The 21,306-nt window shown below is 32.7% G+C and overlaps 1 protein-coding gene across 6 annotated transcripts in view; it reads right to left on the reverse strand.

The window, feature by feature from the left end:
- The window catches only part of NSD2 (nuclear receptor binding SET domain protein 2), a 165,966-nt gene that overhangs the window by 74,633 nt on the left and 70,027 nt on the right, over positions 1–21,306 (reverse strand). For all 6 annotated transcript variants that reach the window (XM_074272557.1, XM_074272558.1, XM_074272560.1 and 3 more), the window contains 4 exons: positions 8,959–9,588; positions 8,088–8,250; positions 4,542–4,708; positions 2,631–3,113 (listed from right to left, as the gene is read on the reverse strand). In XM_074272557.1, the coding sequence (XP_074128658.1) occupies positions 2,631–3,113; positions 4,542–4,708; positions 8,088–8,250; positions 8,959–9,495 (1,350 nt within the window). In that variant the 5' untranslated portion in view covers positions 9,496–9,588. The remainder of the gene's footprint in view (positions 1–2,630; positions 3,114–4,541; positions 4,709–8,087; positions 8,251–8,958; positions 9,589–21,306) is intronic.

Below are 21,306 nucleotides of genomic sequence, written 5' to 3' on the forward strand. Positions count from 1 at the left end.
GGCCACACAGGACAAAAGATCATCTAAAATTTTCCTTTAATATTTTAAGTTGATAGATTTTAAGAATTATCTTTATTTATTTTATTTTTTTATTTTGCTGAGGTGATTGGGATTAAGTGATTTGCCCAGGGTCACACATCTAGAAGATAATTAAGTGTCTGAGACCAGATTTGAACTCAGGTCCTCCTGACTTCAGGGTTGGTGCTCTATCTACCTAAGAATTAATTTTCAAATGCCCATCCTATTAATAATAATTATCCTCATACTTAGTAAGGTTTTTTCCTCAGAAGATAAAGACAATTTATTACCCATCTCTCTTTACATCTATGTAATTCGGATCATTTTCCTCAACCCCCTTCCCTCCCTAAAACTGAAAGGGTACTACTTAATGGTATTATACAAATATACTCAATATATATTATTCTAATATCCACTAAGTCAAACTATCCTAAAGTAAACAAAAAAGTCAATTTACCTAGGCTATTGCTCCAGCTCCAACAACTACTCAAATCTTAGCAATCTTACTTAGGGTACACAAAAGCAAAGGGAATTTCTTGAAAGGTTTAGGAAAGGCTAAGATGACATTTAAAGATAATGATAAATAATGGAGGGGATGTGATAGGACTGGGACACTAAGGCACTGTTGATGGAGTTGTGAAATGATCCAACCATTCTTTAGGACAATTTGTAACTAGGCCGAAAAGGCTATAAAACTGTACATACCCTTTGATTCATCAGCGTTTCTACTAGGTCTCTATCTCAAAGAGATTTATAAAAAAGGAAAAAGGACCCATATGTGCAAAAATGTTTGTAAGCAGCCCTCTCTGTAGTGGCAAGAAACTGAAAACTGAGTGAATGCCCATCAGTTGGAGAATGGCTGAAAAAAATTATATTATTAATGTTATGGAATATTATTGTTCTATAAGAAAAGATGAACAGGTTGATTTTAGAAAAGCCTGGAAAGACATACATGAACTGCTGTTAAAAGATTCTATTTTTATGACTTGGTTGTATCCAACTAGATAGTCCTCCAAAAAAGATTCTGCTAATTTGCTATGCTGGTATGCATATAACTATGTCTATTTCTCCAGCAAGTCCACAAACATTATATTATTGCTTTTATTTCTTCCAGTTAGATAGCTATGAAATATACTTCAAAACTGTTTGAAATTACATTTCTAAGTATTAACCAGACTAAATGTTTTTCAAAACAATTTTTCTTCTAGCAATATGTATAAGACAATATGATTTCATGCTGTTCTTAGTTTTACTGATTCCAAATTTTAGATATCAAAAGTTTTTTTCTCTCATATTTAACATAATTCTCCCAAAATCTAAGATTTTTCTTCATGATATTTTGGGGACAGGCTTTTGACATAATTAAATTTATCTACTTTATCCCATTTCTTAAGTTTGATAATTCAAACAAGTGTAATATATTATTTCATTCTCTTTTCCCCTCCTATTTTTTCCCTTCCCATTTTCTTAACAGTTTATTTCCATGTTTTCACTTCTACAATCCAGCAACTAGGTCAAAAGGACTATGATACTTACTTATCAGCTATTATCTTCAAAGTAAAATGAGACTGAGAGAAAAACCTCTTTCCAACATAACTTTCTAATCTTATCTTACATGATTCCCTTTTATATATTCTACCCTCCAGTTAAAAGGGACGACTTTTTCACCCCTTAACCACATACTGCACTTTTCCAATTTCATACCACTCTCTGTGTTGGGAACACTCTCCTGTCTACATGTCTGTCTCCTAAAATAATTCTCATTTTTCAGGGTTCAACTTAAATGCCATCTCCACAATATTTTCCCTAAGAGCTAAAGCTAGAAGTAAACTTTTCATCTGGCAAATTTATAGTCCTTATTTATACAAATTATTCACTTATTTATAATACCCCCCCAAAAAAGAACATAATATTTAGGTACAAATCCTATTACCTCTAACTAGATGATTATGTCTAAGAAGATATGAACTGTGTTTTGAAATACTATATCATTGTATTGTTATTTTTATATTTTCCTTGTGGCTAGAATAAGTGATTGTATTGTTATTTTTATATTTTCTTTGTGGCTACAAAATAGTAAGTGGTTGATAAAAATGTTGAATAAAAGCTTAGTAAAATTACAATGGTACTTTAAATATAGACAATGCTACCCTGAAAGTCTTTTAAGAAAAAATAAGACTTCTTGACAGTAATATTTTTCTTTTATTTACTAAAAGCAATAATACCAAGAGAAATTTTAAAATAATAATATGGAAATAGATATAGAAAACCTTAACACCTACCTGAATCTGAGAAAGCTTTGCCCAGGAAGTAACTCCTCCACTTCAGTTTCCCTCATCTCACCTACCTACACCTCAAAGTACCAATTTGACAAACATGCAAGGGGAAAAATTATAATATCTATTTTTATCCAAAAGCTGTTAACTCTTTAAATACTGAAATTATAAAAATATTTCAATTTTGGTGATTTTCATCATTAAGTGATAAATTTTATTTTCTGTAAAGATTTTTTTTGTTGAAAATGTTCAAACATAAAAAAATTACCTAAAATTTGTAGATAACTTTCCCAAATGTATTCAGTATAAAATTTATAAATTTAATAGAATACAAACCTCATCTCTGTGCTTCTGACAGAAGACCAAAAATTGAGACCCTGAATCTGCCTTTCTGCTTCGTGGAGTAGATGCCGCAGCCTTCTTTCTACCAACAGGAGAGCCCAATCCTCTTTTTGAATCTGCTTGTTCAGCTGCCCTTTGAGGAGTAATGTTTTTGGTCCCAGAATCACTTTCCTGGTTATCAGGACAAGTTGATAATTTTGATCTCCTCCTCCTCTTGTTGGGGACACCTAATTCTTTATATTTTGGGTTTTGAGCGGTTTCTTCACTTACATCTGAAGATACATCTACTTCCTCTAATGGGTCCACTGCAATACCAGCTTCTTTAGCTACTTGAGGATTTAGATGAAGTCGGTCCCTAACATAAACAAAGGTAAACTTGGCTTTCCGCTCTTCTACTGTCATATTCACTGCTTCTTTTGCTTGAATAATGCCCATTTCCCATTGGGCCCTCAATTTTCCTGAAATAGGTTTCAACAGCTGGAAAAAAATAGAAGAGACACAAAATTAGTAATAAAGAATGACAAGTTTACTTTACTAACAAAACATATGAACACATTTTACAAAATCAAGAACTCCGTCTCCAATTTGTGATAAGTTTTCTATTTTTCTCCTAAACTAAATTTTAAGATTTTTGTATGAATTGATGCCAAGTGAAATGAGCAGAACCAGGAGATCATTATACATGGCAACAAGAAGACTACACAAATATCAATTCTGATAGACGTGGCTATCTTCAACAATGAGATGATTCAAACCAGTTCTAACTTTTCAGTAATGAAGAGAATCATCTATACCCAGAGAGAAGACTATGGGAAATGAATGTGGACCACAATAGCATTTTCACTCTTTTTGTTATTGTTTGTTTGCATTTTTGTTTTCCTTCTCAGGTTTTTTCTTTCTTTCTAGATCCAATTTTTCTTGTGCAGCAAGATAACTGTATAAATATGTATACATATACTGGATTTAACATATATTTCAACATATATAACATATATTAGACTACCTGTCATCTGGAGGGGGGGGGAAGGAGGGGAAAATTTGAAACAGGAGGTTTTGCAAAGGTCAATGTTGAAAAATTACCCATGCATATGTTTTGTAAATAAAAAGCAATAATGATTTAAAAAAAAAAAAAAAAAAGATTTTTGTACATGTGAAGGAAAAAGATTCCCAGAAAATATGTATTTACCTTGGGTTAATTATAGAGTCTATGGTAAGTTTCTTAAGGCACACATTATGAAATTTAGGGATATTAATAACATATTTTTAGACTAAAGTGAAAAAGAAAAAAAAAAACCATACTACAATTCACCTCTACACAATACAATTCAAACATTTGTGAATTCTACAAGATTAAAAATTCTTATAAATTCTACAAGATTAAAACAAATACTAGCTATAGCAATACTCAAAGGACATGTACTTTCATTGGATAAAGGTTTTTGAGAGAAGATATAGATAAAAACTTAATTTCTTTGAAGCCATAATAAGTGAATAAGCTGGTGAATAAGCCTCTCTAAACTTGGCAAGGTTGGTTATCTGACTACAGACAAGTGATGTATCGATGTATCACCAGGCCTAGAATCCCAAAACCCCTCAAGAGCTTGTGCTCCATATATAACTTATAGCAAATTGGTTACCATTTCAGGAAGGATAAAGGAAAATGAGAAGGGAGAGAAGATAGGGAAATTTTGGAACTCAAAATTTTTTTACTTAAAAAATATATATTAAAAATTATCTTTATATGTAATTGGAAAAAATAAAGTGTCACTGTAAAGAAAGGAAAAAAAGAGTTGTGCTCTACTGGCAATGGCTTCTAGAACCCAGGGGGCCTTTCCACACCAGAATAAGGCATCAGTACCAGAATTTCCAAAATTTCTCTATTAAGTTTTTAGCAACACTGATTACCTTGATCTTCTCAGCTTTTGTGGGTGCCTGTTTTGCACTTTCCTGACATAATTTTTCAAATTGCTCTTCTCCTTCAAATGGTACAAGACTCTTCTCAAATATCCAAGCTCTTTCTGGAGCATCACCAAAGAACTGTACATGATATTGGCGAGCACTCTTTTTCTGTCCTATTTTCACAAAGAAAATAAATGTGCATTAGAAAAAAAATAGATGTTGGAAAGAAGTTAGGAAAATATCTAATTATTTTTATACTATATAAGTGAAAAAAATCAAGTTGTTTTATACTTTATTAACAAATTCTTTTCTCAAAAAAAATTTCTTTCTCATTAAATGAATATACAATTTATCTTTTGTTATTTACCAAAGCAAAAGGCAAATGAAAAAATTCCACTGTTGCATATTTTTAAAAAGATAAAAGATTCATAAGTAATTGAGGCAAAAGATAACAAGCAAAGTTTTGATTTGAATTGCTGGTTAGATCAAATCTATAGAATTAAGTCAATTTTATTGAGGAATTAAACCAATCTATGCAACTTTTGGAGGTCCCTTATTTAGGCACTTATAATGTGTAAATCTACATAAGCAATATTGGGAATACATAAAAGGAGATTAGAGATAAGAGATTCAACCAATTTTAAATTAAAAAGTTAATATTGTTTAGTATGCTACCTAATAAGATTTCAAAGGGAGAAGTTGCCATCTGAAAATAAAGTATTGAAAGAAATAATTAGATTCTGATTATCAACCAGAGATTTGGAGTGGGGAAAATTTGAAAATTCTGAAGAGAAAGAGATTAAAAAACAAATTTCCTGTTTTTAAAAAGATGCTACAAATCAAGATTTAATGAAAATGAATAATGATCCAAAGAATTAAGAGATTTAGAATACTACAAACAAGTAGAAACTCTCTCAAAAGAATATAATGTCACCAGGCCACTGGAAATTATAGGAAAACAGGTAAAGTATTAACCAATAGAGCTGTCACACTTAATCAACAAACATTTATAAAATGTTTATTTAATTAATGCTAAAGATACTAACGTACAAAAGATACAATTAAAAACAGTCTTGCAGTAAAGAAACTTATAATCTACTAGGGGGATTAATATGATTGATAAATAAATACAATTTGAGGAGGAAAAGAGCACTAACAACGAGAGAAATCAGGAAAAGATTCCAAAAAAATGACAAACTGAACCCTAAAGAAGTGAAGTATCCTAAGAAATAGAAGAAAGAAAGAAGTGAAGAATCTTCAGAGAAATAAAGAAAAATACATTACAAGCACTTGGGGGGAAAGTCTGTACAAAGTGATGGAGATCAGTTATATACCTCAACAACTATACTGTATGAGGATGTATGCTGATGGACGTGGCCATCTTCAACAATGAGATGAACCAAATCAGTTCCAATAGAACAGTATTGAACTAAACCAGCTACACCCAGCGAAAGAACGTTGGAAGATGAGTGTAAATCACTACATAGAATTTCTAATCCCTCTATTTTTGTCTGCCTGCATTTATGATTTCCTTCACAGGCTAATTGTACATTATTTCAAAGTCTGACTCTTTTTGTACAGCAAAATAACTGTTTGGACATGTATACATATATTGTATTTAACTTAAAGTTTAACATATTTAACATGTATTGGTCAACCTGCCATCAGGGGGAGAAAGAAGGAGGGGGAGAGGGGAAAAATTGGAACAAAAGGTTTGGTACTTGTCAATGCTGTAAAATTACCCATGCATATATCTGATAAATAAAAAGCTATTAAAAAAAAAAAAAAGTAATGGAGATCAGTGATGCCAAGTCAACTTTGGGGTTTTGGGGAAAATTTAACATGCCAGTGTGCCTGTGAAAGAGGAAATAAAGTAGAAGGAAGACAGACTGGAAAGAGTTCCAAATACCAACCAGAGAAGTTTCTATTTATTTCTAATGGTAATAGGGAATTTCTTTTCTTTTCTTTTTTTTTTTTTAAATATATGGCTTTTACAGTCATTTTTTTAACCCTAATACTTACAGCTAAAAAAAAAAAAAAAAAGCCAATAACCAACCAATTGGTCCAAAACCCAATTAATAGAATTAATAGAGAGGTGGCTACCCAAAGAATTGGTAGAATTACCTGATAATCATGGTGACAACAGTTAACAAAGAAGACAATATAAAAAGGGCAAGGATTGAATGCACCAGCAGAACAATAGAGAATTTCAGGAACTCAAGAGACATGAAGCGCTATTTTGGAAAGCCTGTAAATAGACTGTATTTCTTTAGAAAACTATCAGCAAACATGAAAATGCTTTAAATATCTAAAAACAAAAATAAAATGAAAACGAATCTTAAAGATTTCATCTTGTCATTCAAATTAGACACTTTTTGTGGCATTATAATTGATGATCCTTTCCCAAAAACAATGTGAAATCATGAAAGAAGTTACCAAATTGTTCAGTCTTTGAACCAAAACTCCTAGGTAAATGGCAAAAAAAGTATTATATACACACCAAACATCCTAAACAGCACTTTTCTGCAGTAGGAACCACTCCTACCCCCCAAAAGAAACAAAACAGGTACCCATTAATTGGATGATAATTAAATTGTGGTATATGAATAGTATGAGATACTTTTATAGTCAGTCAGTGGATAATGAATATAAAGATATCAAAGAATGTAGAGAGTCTTACGGGAACTGATGTAGAACAAAAAAAGGGACAAGAAGGTCTCACAAAGGATTACAACTGATGTGATTATCATTTAATTTGCAAGGAAACAAATTCTTTCAGATTCTTGAGACAGTCTAGTTTCTCTCAAATCTCAACTTTAATGTACCAACAAAATTTTATACAAGCTCCTCTATTCTACTGACTCTCAGAAAATACAACATAAAAATGGCATATTCAAATGTAATGCAACCATACATTTATCAGTCTTTTATGACTTTAAGAGCTTAAAAAAGTCATCTGTATTTGCCAGCATTATTTTTCCATTTTCCTATTCCATTTGGGGTTTCTCTGGTGTTATAAAAGCCAAGACATGACCTATGAAATTTATAATAAATTGAAAGAAATATTACATATAGTTATATTTATGCATATGTGTGTGTGTGTGTGTGTGTATATGCATGTAAAGAAAATTGACTTAAGCAATTAGAAATTTATGACCAAGTATAAAATAATAATGAATGGAGTTGCAAAATTCTGGAGTGTTTAGACTAAGTAATTATAGGAAATGTTTCCAAGAAACAATGAATTCAATGAATATGATTTGGAAAAAATGAAAAAAAAAATGAATTAAGGTACACAGAAACAGGTAAAATGTATTCTCTATTTTAAGAGCTCCTCAAAGTGAATGTGGCATAGATTACATTAAAATAAATTACCTACTTATAAACAATAGCATCTACCTGGCCTAAGGAAAGTCAGAAACATTAATTCGAAGGTTATACAGCAAAAAGCGGTTATAAAATACATTAAAAAATTAGAGTAAGAAAACAAAGATCAAGAAAAATGAATGAGAAAAGTAAGTAAACAACAACAATCACCTATATACATCCTACCTTTTAGTTTGGTATAGTTGTGAAGGAGAGGATCTGCTGAAACCATACATGGCCACCAAGGATAACCTGAAACTTTTGACCATACCAAATCTCCAACATTATACTTCAACAGATGGTCTTTTTCTTTATTGATGTTTGGATACGACTCTCTCTTAGCTAGAATCTTTAAACAAACAAATGAAAATGTATAAATACTAAACCATCAAAAACTGTTGTAAAGTTTTCCACAACAGAACTGCTACAGTATTTTTCATTATATCCAGTCTTACCTAAGTACTAATATATCTTCTGTGATTTACCTACTTAAAAAGGAGCTTTCCCCTACCCCCAATCTAATTTTTTATTGCCTTCTTTTTCTATTATAAATACTTGTACCTTTAAATAATGGAGAGTGAAAATATCCTGCAAATCCTACTCAATACAAGAATGAATACTGACTGCCCCCAGAAACCTAGGAATTGAAAGAACTTAATGGTCTCTATCTTTAATTCCACTGGCCAAGAAAAAAGCAACTTCTGTTTTCTAGCTTCTACCCTCATTAATTAGACATTAGGGACAACTTATGGTACCACAAAGGATTACAGTTGATGTGGTTCTTCATGTTTAAGTCACAAGGAAGAATAAAATGAAGAATAAAATGGCCCGTTCAAAATATATCAGAGTCCCTTATAAATCTAAGAGAGCATAAAAAGTAATTTGTATGTTTGGAAGAGAGAGCACATTTTGCCAGTATTACTTCTATCTTCCCATTTCCTACTCCAGTTGGGCTTTCACTAATGTAAGCTAAGCTCTTGCCTCGACCCCTTGGTCATGTCTGAGAAGTTGACTGTCTCTTTAGCCTGTCCCTTCCCTCTTTCCCCCTGAGAATTACCTTTTTTTCCGAGGGACTTGAAGCCTTAGATACCAAAGCTGCTTCAACAAGGCCCTGCTCAAGTAAGGAATCATACTTTATGCTCCTTTTCCTATTCCTTCTTGACTTGTTTTCTAGTTTTTGTTCATTTTCTTCTGATTGGGACACATCTGGACCATTGTCTCCACAAATAGAAGATTCAAAGAGAGGTTTTCCATTCATGTAAGTTTTGGTGATTTTCAGTTTAATCTCAGGAGAGCCATTTTTGATAGGAGTAGTATGAGGGGGTGTTCCCATTCCCTTTATTTCCTGGGATTCAAAGCGCAGCTTGGTATCTTGGGCACCAGACTCTCCATTGAAGACTCGGGAGGTCAGATCTTTCAATTTATCAGCAGGAATGAATGGTAGAGCTTCATGGCCATTAAATTTTTGCATGACACCCTCTGGCAGGGTTGTAGAAATCTGGGCTTTGCTGAGGAACACTGAACATTCCCGATTAACTTCACAATTCTGAGTCTTTCCATTGGTATTTCCAAGGATCTCTGGAACTTGCTTCATTTTTCAGCTGACTTACAATTTTATGAATTATTGATGGAGAATTTCTTATAATACTAGAGTTCATTCAGTCCAGATGCTTCCAATATTACAACACTATGGTTTAAAAAAACAAAAAACAAAAAAAAAAAACTTTAGACCTTCAAACAAGAATCTTGACATTTTAACAAAAGAAAATTTGCCCACTTACTAGACCTTACATTTTAATTTGTTTGCAGATTGTGACAACAATAAATAAGCTGTCAATAATATTAATACAAAGGATTTTCATAGATTCCTTTATTATGTTTAGTCTAAGATTATATTTCAAACTAGTCAAGTTTCATTTAAGTGCCTACTCTATGCCACATACTATGCTAAGGTCTGAGGATCCAAAGAAAGGCAGGCTCCCTGCTCTCAAGGATCTCACGAACTAAAGGAATCAATTCGACAAAACACCCATGTATACAAAACCAAATATTTGTAAGAAATAATCACAGGATAGATTGAGGAAAGGCATCACTAATATTAACTAGGATCATGACAGATTTCTTACAAAAGGTGAAATGTCAATGGAAACTTTGAAGAAACCACACTTATTATGAATTATATAATGAATTACATACATAATAAGCCATATTTATCATTCAATTGCAATATAAATTACAACAAAATATTAACTAGCTGAAAAAGTCTGAAATCTGGTTCCCCTAAAATTAGAATCATTCCTACTTTAAAACCAAATTGTAATCATCAGCCTTCTTTTCAAACCTATTATAAAAAGTGCTCACTGATTAACACACTCATTTTCATCAGAAACACTTCTCTCATCAGGAAAAAAAAAATCAATTAAGTGCTCTTTTTCTATCAGTAACTTTATGATGACAGTTAAGTGGCAAAGATAGAGAATTTTATCTTTAAACAATATGCTCCTAAGAAAGAGGTGAGGAAGAATAAGCATTTATTAAATCCCTATTGTGTGCTAGGCAGTGTACTAAGTTCTTTATAAATATTACCTAATTAAGCAAGATAACTTATCATATTTTTTCACACAAGCAAGGTTGTAATAAACCTTTATATATGTGAAGATCCACAGCACAAACATTAAAAAGCCTCTAGTGACAGCACTAGAAAGAACATCTACAGAAAATTTAAGAAGACAAATAAGATGACAGATGGGTAAAGAGTACAATCCCTAAAGAGAATAAATTACCCACATCAACTCTTTTAAGTACTAAGGTATATTTGAAAATAATTTTTAGACCAAGCTAAAGTAATCTCTCAAAACAAGATTTAAAAAGAATAGAATGAGATCACATTTCTTTTAGTAAGAAGGCGGGATAGTTTCAAGAGGAGAAATTTTGGAAACTAAAACACAAATCTGATAAAATGAATTAAATTATATTATGCAAATAGTGCCAAATTTAGGAACTTTTTCTTTATTAAAGTCCAAGAAGAATACTGAAAAGTTGGTAGGAAAAAGAAAAGCTATTTACTATACACAGTTACAACAAGATTATGTAATGATCAAATGTGATGGACTTAGATATTCTCAACAAAATGGCAATTCAAGACAATTCCAATAGACTTGGCATAGAAAATATCATCCCTATCAAGAAAGAGAACTAGGGAGTCTGAATGTGGATCAAAGCATATATTTTCAACTTTGTTTGCTTTTCCTTTTTTATGGATTTCTCCCTTTTGTTTTGATTTTTCTTGTATAACACGACAAATAAGGAAATATATTTAAAAGGATTGTGCATATTTAACTTATATGACTTGCTGTCTTGAGGAAAGGGGAGATAAAGGAGGGAGAGAGAAGTAAGTTGGAATATAAAATTTTACAAGATGAATGTTGGAAACTATGTGTATTGGAAATTATCATCGATCCTCTTCCAAAACAAAGTACTGACATTTCTCATTCCCCAAATCTAATTCTCTCTGTCACTGCCTCTGTCAATCTGTTGTTCCACCAACAAGATACTCCATCATTTGGTTCTAGAAATTTTCTGTAGTCAGCTCAATAACTAGAATGTCGTCCTTCCTTATCTACACCTACTGCCTTCCCAGGCTTTAAGTGCTAACTACAATCCCATCTTCTCCAGGAAATTTTTCCCAACAAATATTAATTCTTTCTTCTTATATTTCCTATTCATTCACTCTATATGTGGTTTGTTTGCATATATTTGTTGTTTGGTTGTCTCCCCTACTTGATTTTGAGATTCTTCAAAGTAGGGAATTGTCTCTTGCCTTTTTTTGTATCTCTAGTGCTTAGCACAGTGTTCAGCACATAGTAAGTGTTTAATAAATATTTATTTATTACCTGGCTACTGAAATTGTAAAAAGAAAATCCAATAAAGGTCCCTTTTAAAGTCTCTAGTCATATATCTTTCAGGAAACACCAAAGGCCTATACTAAAGGACGTCAAGAGATTCAGTGAAGGTTATAGTTAACAATTATATATGTCAGAGCAGAATTTCTTCTAACCTACTGGATTATTAGGCTAGGAAATCTTTCTTTTCCCTTATTATATTACTTCCCATTTGGAAGTAAAATATTAAAGTAATATAACCAAAAGGCAAAAAAAGAAAAAAGAAATCAATAAAAATAGGTCTTCAAAAACAGATTCACTGGGAAAAAAACTGTTACTAGTACAAACATTTACTAAAGACTGGGCACTGTATATACTACACTACGCTATTGGGCAGCCTCACAGAACAGCTTTCACTCAAATATCTGAAAAATAAAGCTTTCAAACCTAAAGAACATAATTTAATAGATTTAAAGTTGGAAGCAACCTCTACTATCTTCCACAGAGCCTTATATACTTAGCATGTATTTAAGCTTTGTTGAATATGACTGAAAATTAGTATTTAATCAAAGCCAACTGTAACCAGTCTATAATTTTAAAAAATTAGTGTTCACTAATAAAAAAACTTAAATATGAGCACTTGTAAAAATTACATGATACAAATATATGCATTTATTTTTAAAATGCTTATGCTTCAATTTTTAAACAACTATAGAGAGTATCCTTTGCCTTTCAGCATTAAGATGTATTTACAATCTTCTAAAGCTGGATAGCTTTCAGTTTTGTGTATTAACTAAATATTCTACCCCCACCAAGCATCATATTATAGCTTACTATATGTTTAGAAGTTTTGCATAAAATAGATGCTTAATTAATTGAAAGTAGGTTAATGTGCATTTAAAACAGTCACTTACTACAAAGTTTAAATAAAAGATTAGGGAAAGGAATTATTAAAAATTTTAAGACCTTTAAGGGACAAATTTTTAAAAACTTTATTCAGTGTGCTTTTAAAATGCTACAGAATAAATTGGAAAAGTCATCTTTATATATGAAATTATTAAAATGGATGGTTTAGGTTACCCAAACTCCTTGAAAGCAAGCATACTAGAATATTTGTCAAGAAACATATGCTCTCTCTCCATTCGCATTTCCTTTAGTTATTTTTGGTACATGCCTAGATAGCAGTTAATAGGGGTTTTTCTAAAAAATTAATATTTTTTCATCTTTGTTTTAATAGGATTAATGTATGCCTGTGTTTTAGTTCATTTCCTTTACTAAATTTTCTTTTTAATAGTACCACTAGTCAGATTTACAAATGAGACATAATGTAAGGGAAAATATTACCTCCCACTGGGAAAAGTCAAAAACAGTAACTGATCAAAATGAAATTTCTTACACTTTCTTTAAAACCAAATCAAAGTTCTCAGTATCTGAATGACAAAATTATTTTCTATGGATTTTTTTAAAATCTACTCATCAAGCTAAAAATAAAACCCTTCTCTCAAAAAGGGTTTGATATGCTTACATTAGCTAACTTGTCATTTAGGCAAGCTTTTGCTCACTTGTCCCAAGACACATATTACTGTCCTCAATTCTTTACCAGGATTTGATTTCATATTAGGATGCAATATTTCCTCAGTGAATAAAGAGCCATTCCTAAAGTTTGAAAAGCCCAAGTTCAAATCTGGCCTGAGACACCTGCTAGTTAGATGAACTGACTTTATTTGCATCATCAGGCTACATTTCAATTTTATCCAAAGCAATGGGGGTGGGAGGAGGGCGTGATATGGAGCCATTGAAGGTTTTAAAGATGGAAAGTTTGCTTATCAGAGTATTGCATTAAGAAACTGATCTGGAAGAAACTGAAACCATTCCTAGTCATATGAAAAGATGTTCTAAATCACTATTGATCAGAGAAATGCAAATTAAGACAACTCTAAAATACCACTATACACTTCTCAAATTGGTTAAGATGACAAGAAAAGATAATGATGAAACTGGGACACTGATACATTGAGGGTGGAACAGATCAATCTATTCTGGAGAGTAATTTGGACCTCTATGCTCAAAAAGTTATCCATCTTTATGTGTACCCTTTGATCCAGCAGTGTTTCTACTGGGCTTATATCCAAAGAGATCTTAAAGAAGGGAAAGGGACCCTCATGTGCAAAAATATTTATGGCAGCCCTCTTTATAGTGTCAAGAAACTGGAAAGTGAGTGGTTGCCCATCAATTGGAGAATGGCTGAATAAGTTATGATATATGAATGTTATGGAATATTATTGTTCTATAAAATGATCAGCAGGATGATACAGAGGGGCCTGGAGACTTACATGAACTGATAATAAGTGAAATGAGCAGAACTAGGAGTTCATTGTACATGGCAACAACAATATTATACAATGATCAATTCTTTCTTTTTTATTAATTTTATAATTATACATTTTTGACAATATATATGCATGAGTAATTTTTTATAACATTATCCTTGTATTCATTTTTCCAGATTTTCCCCTCCCTCCCTCTACTCCCTCACCTAGATGACAGGCAATCTCATAACATTTTACATGTGTTACAGTATAACCTAGATATAATATATGTGTGTAAATCCAATTTTCTTGTTGCATGTTAAGTATTGGATTCCGAAGATATAAGTAACCTGGGTAGATAGACAGTAGAATATTTTACATTCAATTCCCAGTGTTCCTTCTCTGGGTGTAGTTGTTTCTGTCCATCATACAATGATCAATTCTAATGGACGTGGCTCTTTTCAACAATGAGATGATTCAGGCTAGTTCCAATGATCTTGTGAAGAAGAGAACCATCTCTACACAGAGAGAAGACTACGGGAACTGAGTGTGAATCACAGCATAGCATTTTCACCCTTTTTGTTGTTGTTTGCTTGCATATTGTTTTCTTTCTCATTTTTTTCCTTTTGATCTGATTTTTCTTGTGCATCAAGGTAATTATATAAATAGGTACATATATGATTTAACATGTTTTAACATATACTGGATTACTTGCCATCTAGGGGAGGGGATGGGGGGAGAAGGGGAAAATTTGGAACAGAAGGTTTTGCAGGGGTCACTGTTGAAAAATTATCCAGGCATATGTTTTGAAAATAAAAAGCTTTAATTTTAAAAATTACCAAAAAAATTAATCTGGCATCTGTGTTTAAGATTTGTGTGTATAACACCTGTCAGATTGGCTAACATGACAGGAACGAATGATGAATGTTGGAGGGCATGTGGGAAAACTGGGACACTGATACATTGTTTGTGGAGTTATGAAAGAATCCAGCCATTCTGGAGAGCAATTTGGAACTATGCCCAAAAAGTTGTCAAACTGTGCATACCCTTTGACCCAGCATTGCTGTTATTGGGATTATATCCCAAAGAAATACTGAAGAGTGGAAAGGGACCTGTGTGTGGCAAAATGTTTGTGGCAGCTCTTTTCATAGTGGCTAGAAACTGGAAGATGAATGGATGTCCATCAATTGGAGAATGGTTGGGTAAATTGTGGTATATGAAGGTTATGGAATATTATTGCTCTGTAAGAAATGACCAGCAGGAGGAATACAGAGAGGCTTGGAGAGACTTAAATCAACTGTTGCTAACTAAGTGAGATGAGCAGAACCAGAAGATCACTATACACTTCAACAACAATACTGTATGAGGATGTATTCTGATGGAAGTGGAAATCTTCAACATAAAGAAGATCCAACTCACTTCCAGTTGATCAATAATGGACAGAAATAACTACACCCAGAGAAGGAACACTGGGAAGCGAATGTAAATTGTTAGCACTGCTGTCTATCTACCCAGGTTACTTATACCTTCGGAAGCTAATAATTAATGTGCAACAAGAAAATGGTATTTACACACATATATTGTATCTAGGTTATATTGTAACACATGTAAAATGTATGGGATTGCCTGCCATGGGGGGGGGGAGGGAGTGGAGGGAGGGCGGGGATGGTTTGGAAAAATGAATTAAAAAAAAAAAAAAAAGATTTGTGTGTATAAAAGGCAATTCTCTCGAGAGGCTACTGCAAAAATTCAAAGCATTAGAAATGAAGGCCTGAGAATTACAGTAAAATAGGTGGACATGAAAGAAAAGAACATTCAGATATTAAGAAAGGAGAATTAATAGCACATGGGAATAGAGATTGAAGAAGGAAGATATTAAAAAAGATAAGTTTTGTTTTAGCATTGATTGATGGGTTGGTGGTATTCATGACAGAAATAGTTAACAAGTGATTTTAGGAGAGAAGATGAGTACATTTGGGGATATGTTACATTTTTATTATTGGGTACAATTCAATAAACATTTATCAAGCATTTACTATGTATCAATCACTGTGTGAGGGATACAAAGAATCATCATCATCATCATCCTTGTTTTCAAGCTTAAATTCTACTGATATTTGGAGATTGGAAAGGGCGATTTGAGTTTAAATACTCAAATAAATACAAAGCATATCCAAAAGATATACAAAGTAATATGCACTAGAATTGAAGGTCAACAACAAAGCAACTTAGTAACTTAAATCCAAATGACTTATTATAGCATTCTAAATGGTACATTGTTAAATGAATTTTTAAGATAACTTCTCAAAAGTATTTTTTTTAAATACTCAAAGATCACCAACATTTGGTTTGAGGAAAAATGAACCCATTAGATTTATTAGTCTATAGTCTCTAATTTCTCATGAAATCTGTCCAGTAGAGAAATAAAAACTCAATTGGTTTTTAATATGGTACATAAATACCATATTAAAGTTTAAAAGTACACTAACAGAGTAATCACTTTTATGTACACATTTCCATCTTAAAAGAGTCCAATCTTCTAAAAATTAAAGATTCATATGTTAAGCATTACCTTTCAAAACCTATTTTTAATTTGCTTCAAATGAAAAGACTTCAAAGTTGTCATCAACATCATGTTGTCAAATGTCTATTTTAGGCATTAGGGAATAGTCTAGAAAAGTGAGTGCTTCCTTGTTAACAAAGAGGTTGCACTAGATGATTGCTTATGTACCTTTAATAAGAACCTAAATAATTCTCTATAAGAACCTAAATAATTTGCTCTAAGTCACATAAAAAAAGAACAGAACATGATGAATTACACTTTGCCACAATCCTTGGCTCTCTTCTTCAAGTGCGGCTTTAAACTTGACCAGGTATTTTATAAATCTAACATTACAATAAGGAAAAAATAATGAAAAGCAAAGGGAAACAAACTTAATTCAAAGCACTTTAGGAAATATTATTCCCAAGTATCTTTCATTTTATTCCCCCCTTCCCCCCCGCCCCTGGGGTTAAGTAACTTGCCCAGGGTCACACAGCTAGGAAGTATTAAAGTGTCTGAGACCAGATTTGAACTCGGGTCCTCCTGAATTCAGAGCTGGTGCTCTATCCACTGCACCACCTAGCTGCTCCCTAGTATCTTTCAATTTAAAAACAAAAATGCTTCATTTCTAAGGCAGAGATATGTTTATAAAGAATTTAACAGTTCATTCAAAGAAATAATCTTCATGTTTAAAAAATTATTTCACATTCTACTTGTTAGACTTGTTGATGCAGTGGCAAGACTAAGATAAACTTGACCACTCAACCAGCTTTAGAATAGAGATTCTTAGCCATAAATTAAGTCCATAAAGTTAAAAAAAAATACCTTGACAACTGTATTTTAAGGTAGTTGGTTTCCTTTTAAATACAATGCATTTTAAAACTTCCCCCCCCCCCCTTGAGATAGGGTTCGGTCCACTGGCTTCACCAAACTTCCAGAACACTCTATGACACAAAAAAAGATTAAGAATTCTTTCCCTAAAGGAAATGGTATTCAGTTAAGTGAAAATGAAGAAATTTAAGAAGGCTTTTAAAAGAAATACTTTTGTAGCCATTTAAATACAGGGTTCTATTTAAGAAGCCATTACCAAAGTCCCAGGGAAGAGCTATAAGAAATGATTCATTTATCTGTTTTTCAACCAAATGTAACATGTGAAAATTTCTACAGAACAGAAATATTATACTCTCACAAGCTCTAAACTACCTAACAAGAACATCTGTTTTAGGATACAATATATTCCTAATATAAAATATCAATCAAAGCCTTAGATAGTATAGCAAAATGAAAGAGGATAGAAAGAGATGAATGTGGAATTACTTCTAAAATAAAGCAAAGATAAAATAATGCAACATATTCCCTCATCCTTCACTACTGAACTTTTATTTTGTAAGCATAATATAAACTTAAGGATGGGAAATAAAAATTGCTTTAATCTTATTACATTCCTGCTCTATTTTACTTTCTCAGAATACCAACAGAAACAATCCAAATTACTGACCCTCTGAAGCATTCCTTTAGATTTTAGGATTTAATTCAAAACTTTTTTTTAAGATTTCATATAGTTTCATAAATTTAGAAATGAGGGGATGTAAGGGCATCCAACCAAAACCAAAATTTTACAGATGAATAAACTGAAAATTAAAAGGTCAAGTAACTTGCCTAATGTCACACAAATCATAAAAGTAGCAGAGATGGAAAGTGAAACTAGATGCTCTGATTCCAAATCTAGGGCTCTTTTCACTGCATAATACTGTATCTTCCTTTGATCTTTCTTTAAAAATAAAACAAAACACATTAACTAAAACAAGCAAACCAGCTTTTTGTGGTCCTTAACTTTTCTTTCTAGCTTCAGGCCATGATGAGCTTAATAGTGTTATTGAAACTTATCTTCTACAGAACATGTTTTTGTCATCATTTTCTATTGTTTAAACTTGTAGTTATTTTCTGAATACATTTTTAAAAGCCCAAGTTGGTTAATGTGACTCTTCCAACAACTTTCAAAACTATTTCCTTGCTTCCTTGTGTCTTCACAGTTTCATTAGTGAGAGTTCCCTAACCTCATCCAGGCCAGCTTGCCCACTGGAATTCTAGGCCTCAACACCTCATCATTTCCTACTTAGAAGTACTCAATTTTGGATTTCTTTGCCTTTGCCTTTGTCCAACATGACACCCTTGACATTCCTTGACTTCCCACTTTTCCACTTTCTTTTCCTTTCTATTAGATTGTTAGATCCTTCAGGGTAGGGCCTGTCTTTTTCATATTTGTATCTCCAATACATAATACAATTCTGGCACATAACAGATGCTTAAAATGCATACTTATTGACTACTGACCATGAAATCCTAAATTGTCCTGTCTCTGGTCTTTATAAAAATATTTTCTCTTCCATAGTCTTAAAACACTGATCAGGTTATGTCCAACAGATCCTAAAACAAAATTGTCACTTTTATTCAAGGTTCCCATTATTTTAAAACCAGTTCTTTTATAACTGGTGAAATTCAGATATAATTACTCTGCCATGGTCAGGAAGAACATCCACAGATCCCTGGAAAACCCCTTGCCTATCAGATCATTCATATCCCTCTGCTAGGTTTCTTCCATCTGAGGTAGATGAACTTAAAAAAAAAAAAAATAGTAATTACATGTCAACATAATTGGTTTCCTTTGTATTTTTTTTAATTTTTACAAAAATTTTATGCATAGGTAATCTTCCAGCAAAACCCCCCTTTCAACTTTTCCCCCCTCTTCCCCTCACCCCCTCCCCAAGATGGCAGGCTGACCAATACATATTAAATAAGGCAAAGTATAAATTAAATACAATATATATGTACATGTCCAAACAGTTATTTTGCTGTACAAAAAGAATCGAACTTTGAAACAATGTACAATTAGCCTGTGAAGGAAATCAAAAATGTAAGCAGACAAAAATAGGGGGATTGGGAATTCTATGTAGTAGTTCATAGTCAACTCCCAGAGTTCTTTCACTGGATGTAGCTGGTTCAGTTCATTACTGCTCCATTGGAATTGATTTGGTTCATCTCATTGTTGGAAAGGACCTTGTCCATCAGAATTGATCATCATATCGTATTGTTGTTGGAAGTATATAATGATCTCCTGGTTCTGGCCATTTCACTCAGCATCAGTTCATTTAAGTCCCTCTAGACCTTTCTGAAATCATCCTGTTGGTCATTTCGTACAGAATAATAATATACAATAATATTCATATACCACAATTCATTCAGCCATTCTCCAATTGATGGACATCCACTCAGTTTCCAGTTTCTGGCCACTACAAAGAGGGCTGCCACAAACATTCTTGCACATAGAGGTCCCTTTCCCTTTTTTAAAATCTCTTTGGGAAGATCCAACTCACTTCCAGTTGATCAATGATGGACAGAGGTAGCTACACTCAGAGAAGAAACACTGGGAAGTGAATGTAAATTGTTAGCACTAATATCTGTCTGCCCAGGTTGCATGTACCTTCAGATTCTAATGTTTATTGTGCAACAAGAAAATGATATTCACACAAATGTATTGTACCTAGACTATATCGTAACACATGTAAAATGTATGGGATTGCCTGTCATCGGGGGGAGGGAATGGAGGGAGGGGGGGTAATTTGGAAAAATGAATACAAGGGATAATATTATAAAAATATATATATATAATAAAAAAATTTAAAAAAAAATCTCTTTGGAATATAAGCCCAGTAGTACATTGCTGGATCAAAGGATATGCACAGTTTGATAACTTTTTGGGCATAGTTCCAAATTGCTCTCCAGAATGGCTGAATTTATTCACAATTCCACCAACAATGTATCAGTGTCCCAATTTTCCCACATCCCCTCCAACATTCTGCATTATCTTTCCCTGTCATTCTAGCCAATCTGACAGGTGGGTAGTGCTATCTCAGAGTTAGCTTAATTTGCATTTCTCTGATTAATAATGACTTGGAGCAAAAAGTTATCAAACTGTACATACCCTTTGATCCAGCAGTGCTACTACTGAGCTTATATCCCAAAGAAATACTAAAGAGGGGAAAGGGACCCGTATATGCCAAAATGTTTGTAGCTGCTCTTTTCGTAGTGGCTAGAAACTGGAAGATGAATGGATGTCCATCAATTGGAGAATGGTTGGGTAAATTATGGTATATGAAGGCTATGGAATATTATTGCTCTGTAAGAAATGACCAGTAGAATGAATTCAGAAAGGCTTGGAGAGACTTGCATGAACTGATGCTGAGTGAAATGAGCAGAACGAGAAGATCACTATACACTTCAACAACAATACTGTATGAAGATGTATTCTGATGGAAGTGGATATCTTCAACATAAAGAAGATCCAACTCACTTCCAGCTGATCAATGATGGACAGAAACAACTACACCCAGAGAAGGAACACTGGGAATTGGATGTAAAATATTAACACTACTGTCTATCTACCCAGATTACTTATATCTTCGGAATCCAATACTTAACGTGTAACAAGAAAATTGGATTTACACACATATATTGTATCTAGGTTATACTGTAACACATGTAAAATGTATGGGATTGCCTTTCATCAAGGGGAGGGAGTAGAGGGAGGGAGGGGAAAATCTGGAAAAATGAATACAAGGGATAATGTTATAAAAAAATTACTCATGCATATATACTGTCAAAAAATGTTAATT

This window comes from Sminthopsis crassicaudata, chromosome 6 (assembly GCF_048593235.1).
Source record: "Sminthopsis crassicaudata isolate SCR6 chromosome 6, ASM4859323v1, whole genome shotgun sequence".
Taxonomy (NCBI): Eukaryota; Metazoa; Chordata; class Mammalia; order Dasyuromorphia; family Dasyuridae; genus Sminthopsis; species Sminthopsis crassicaudata.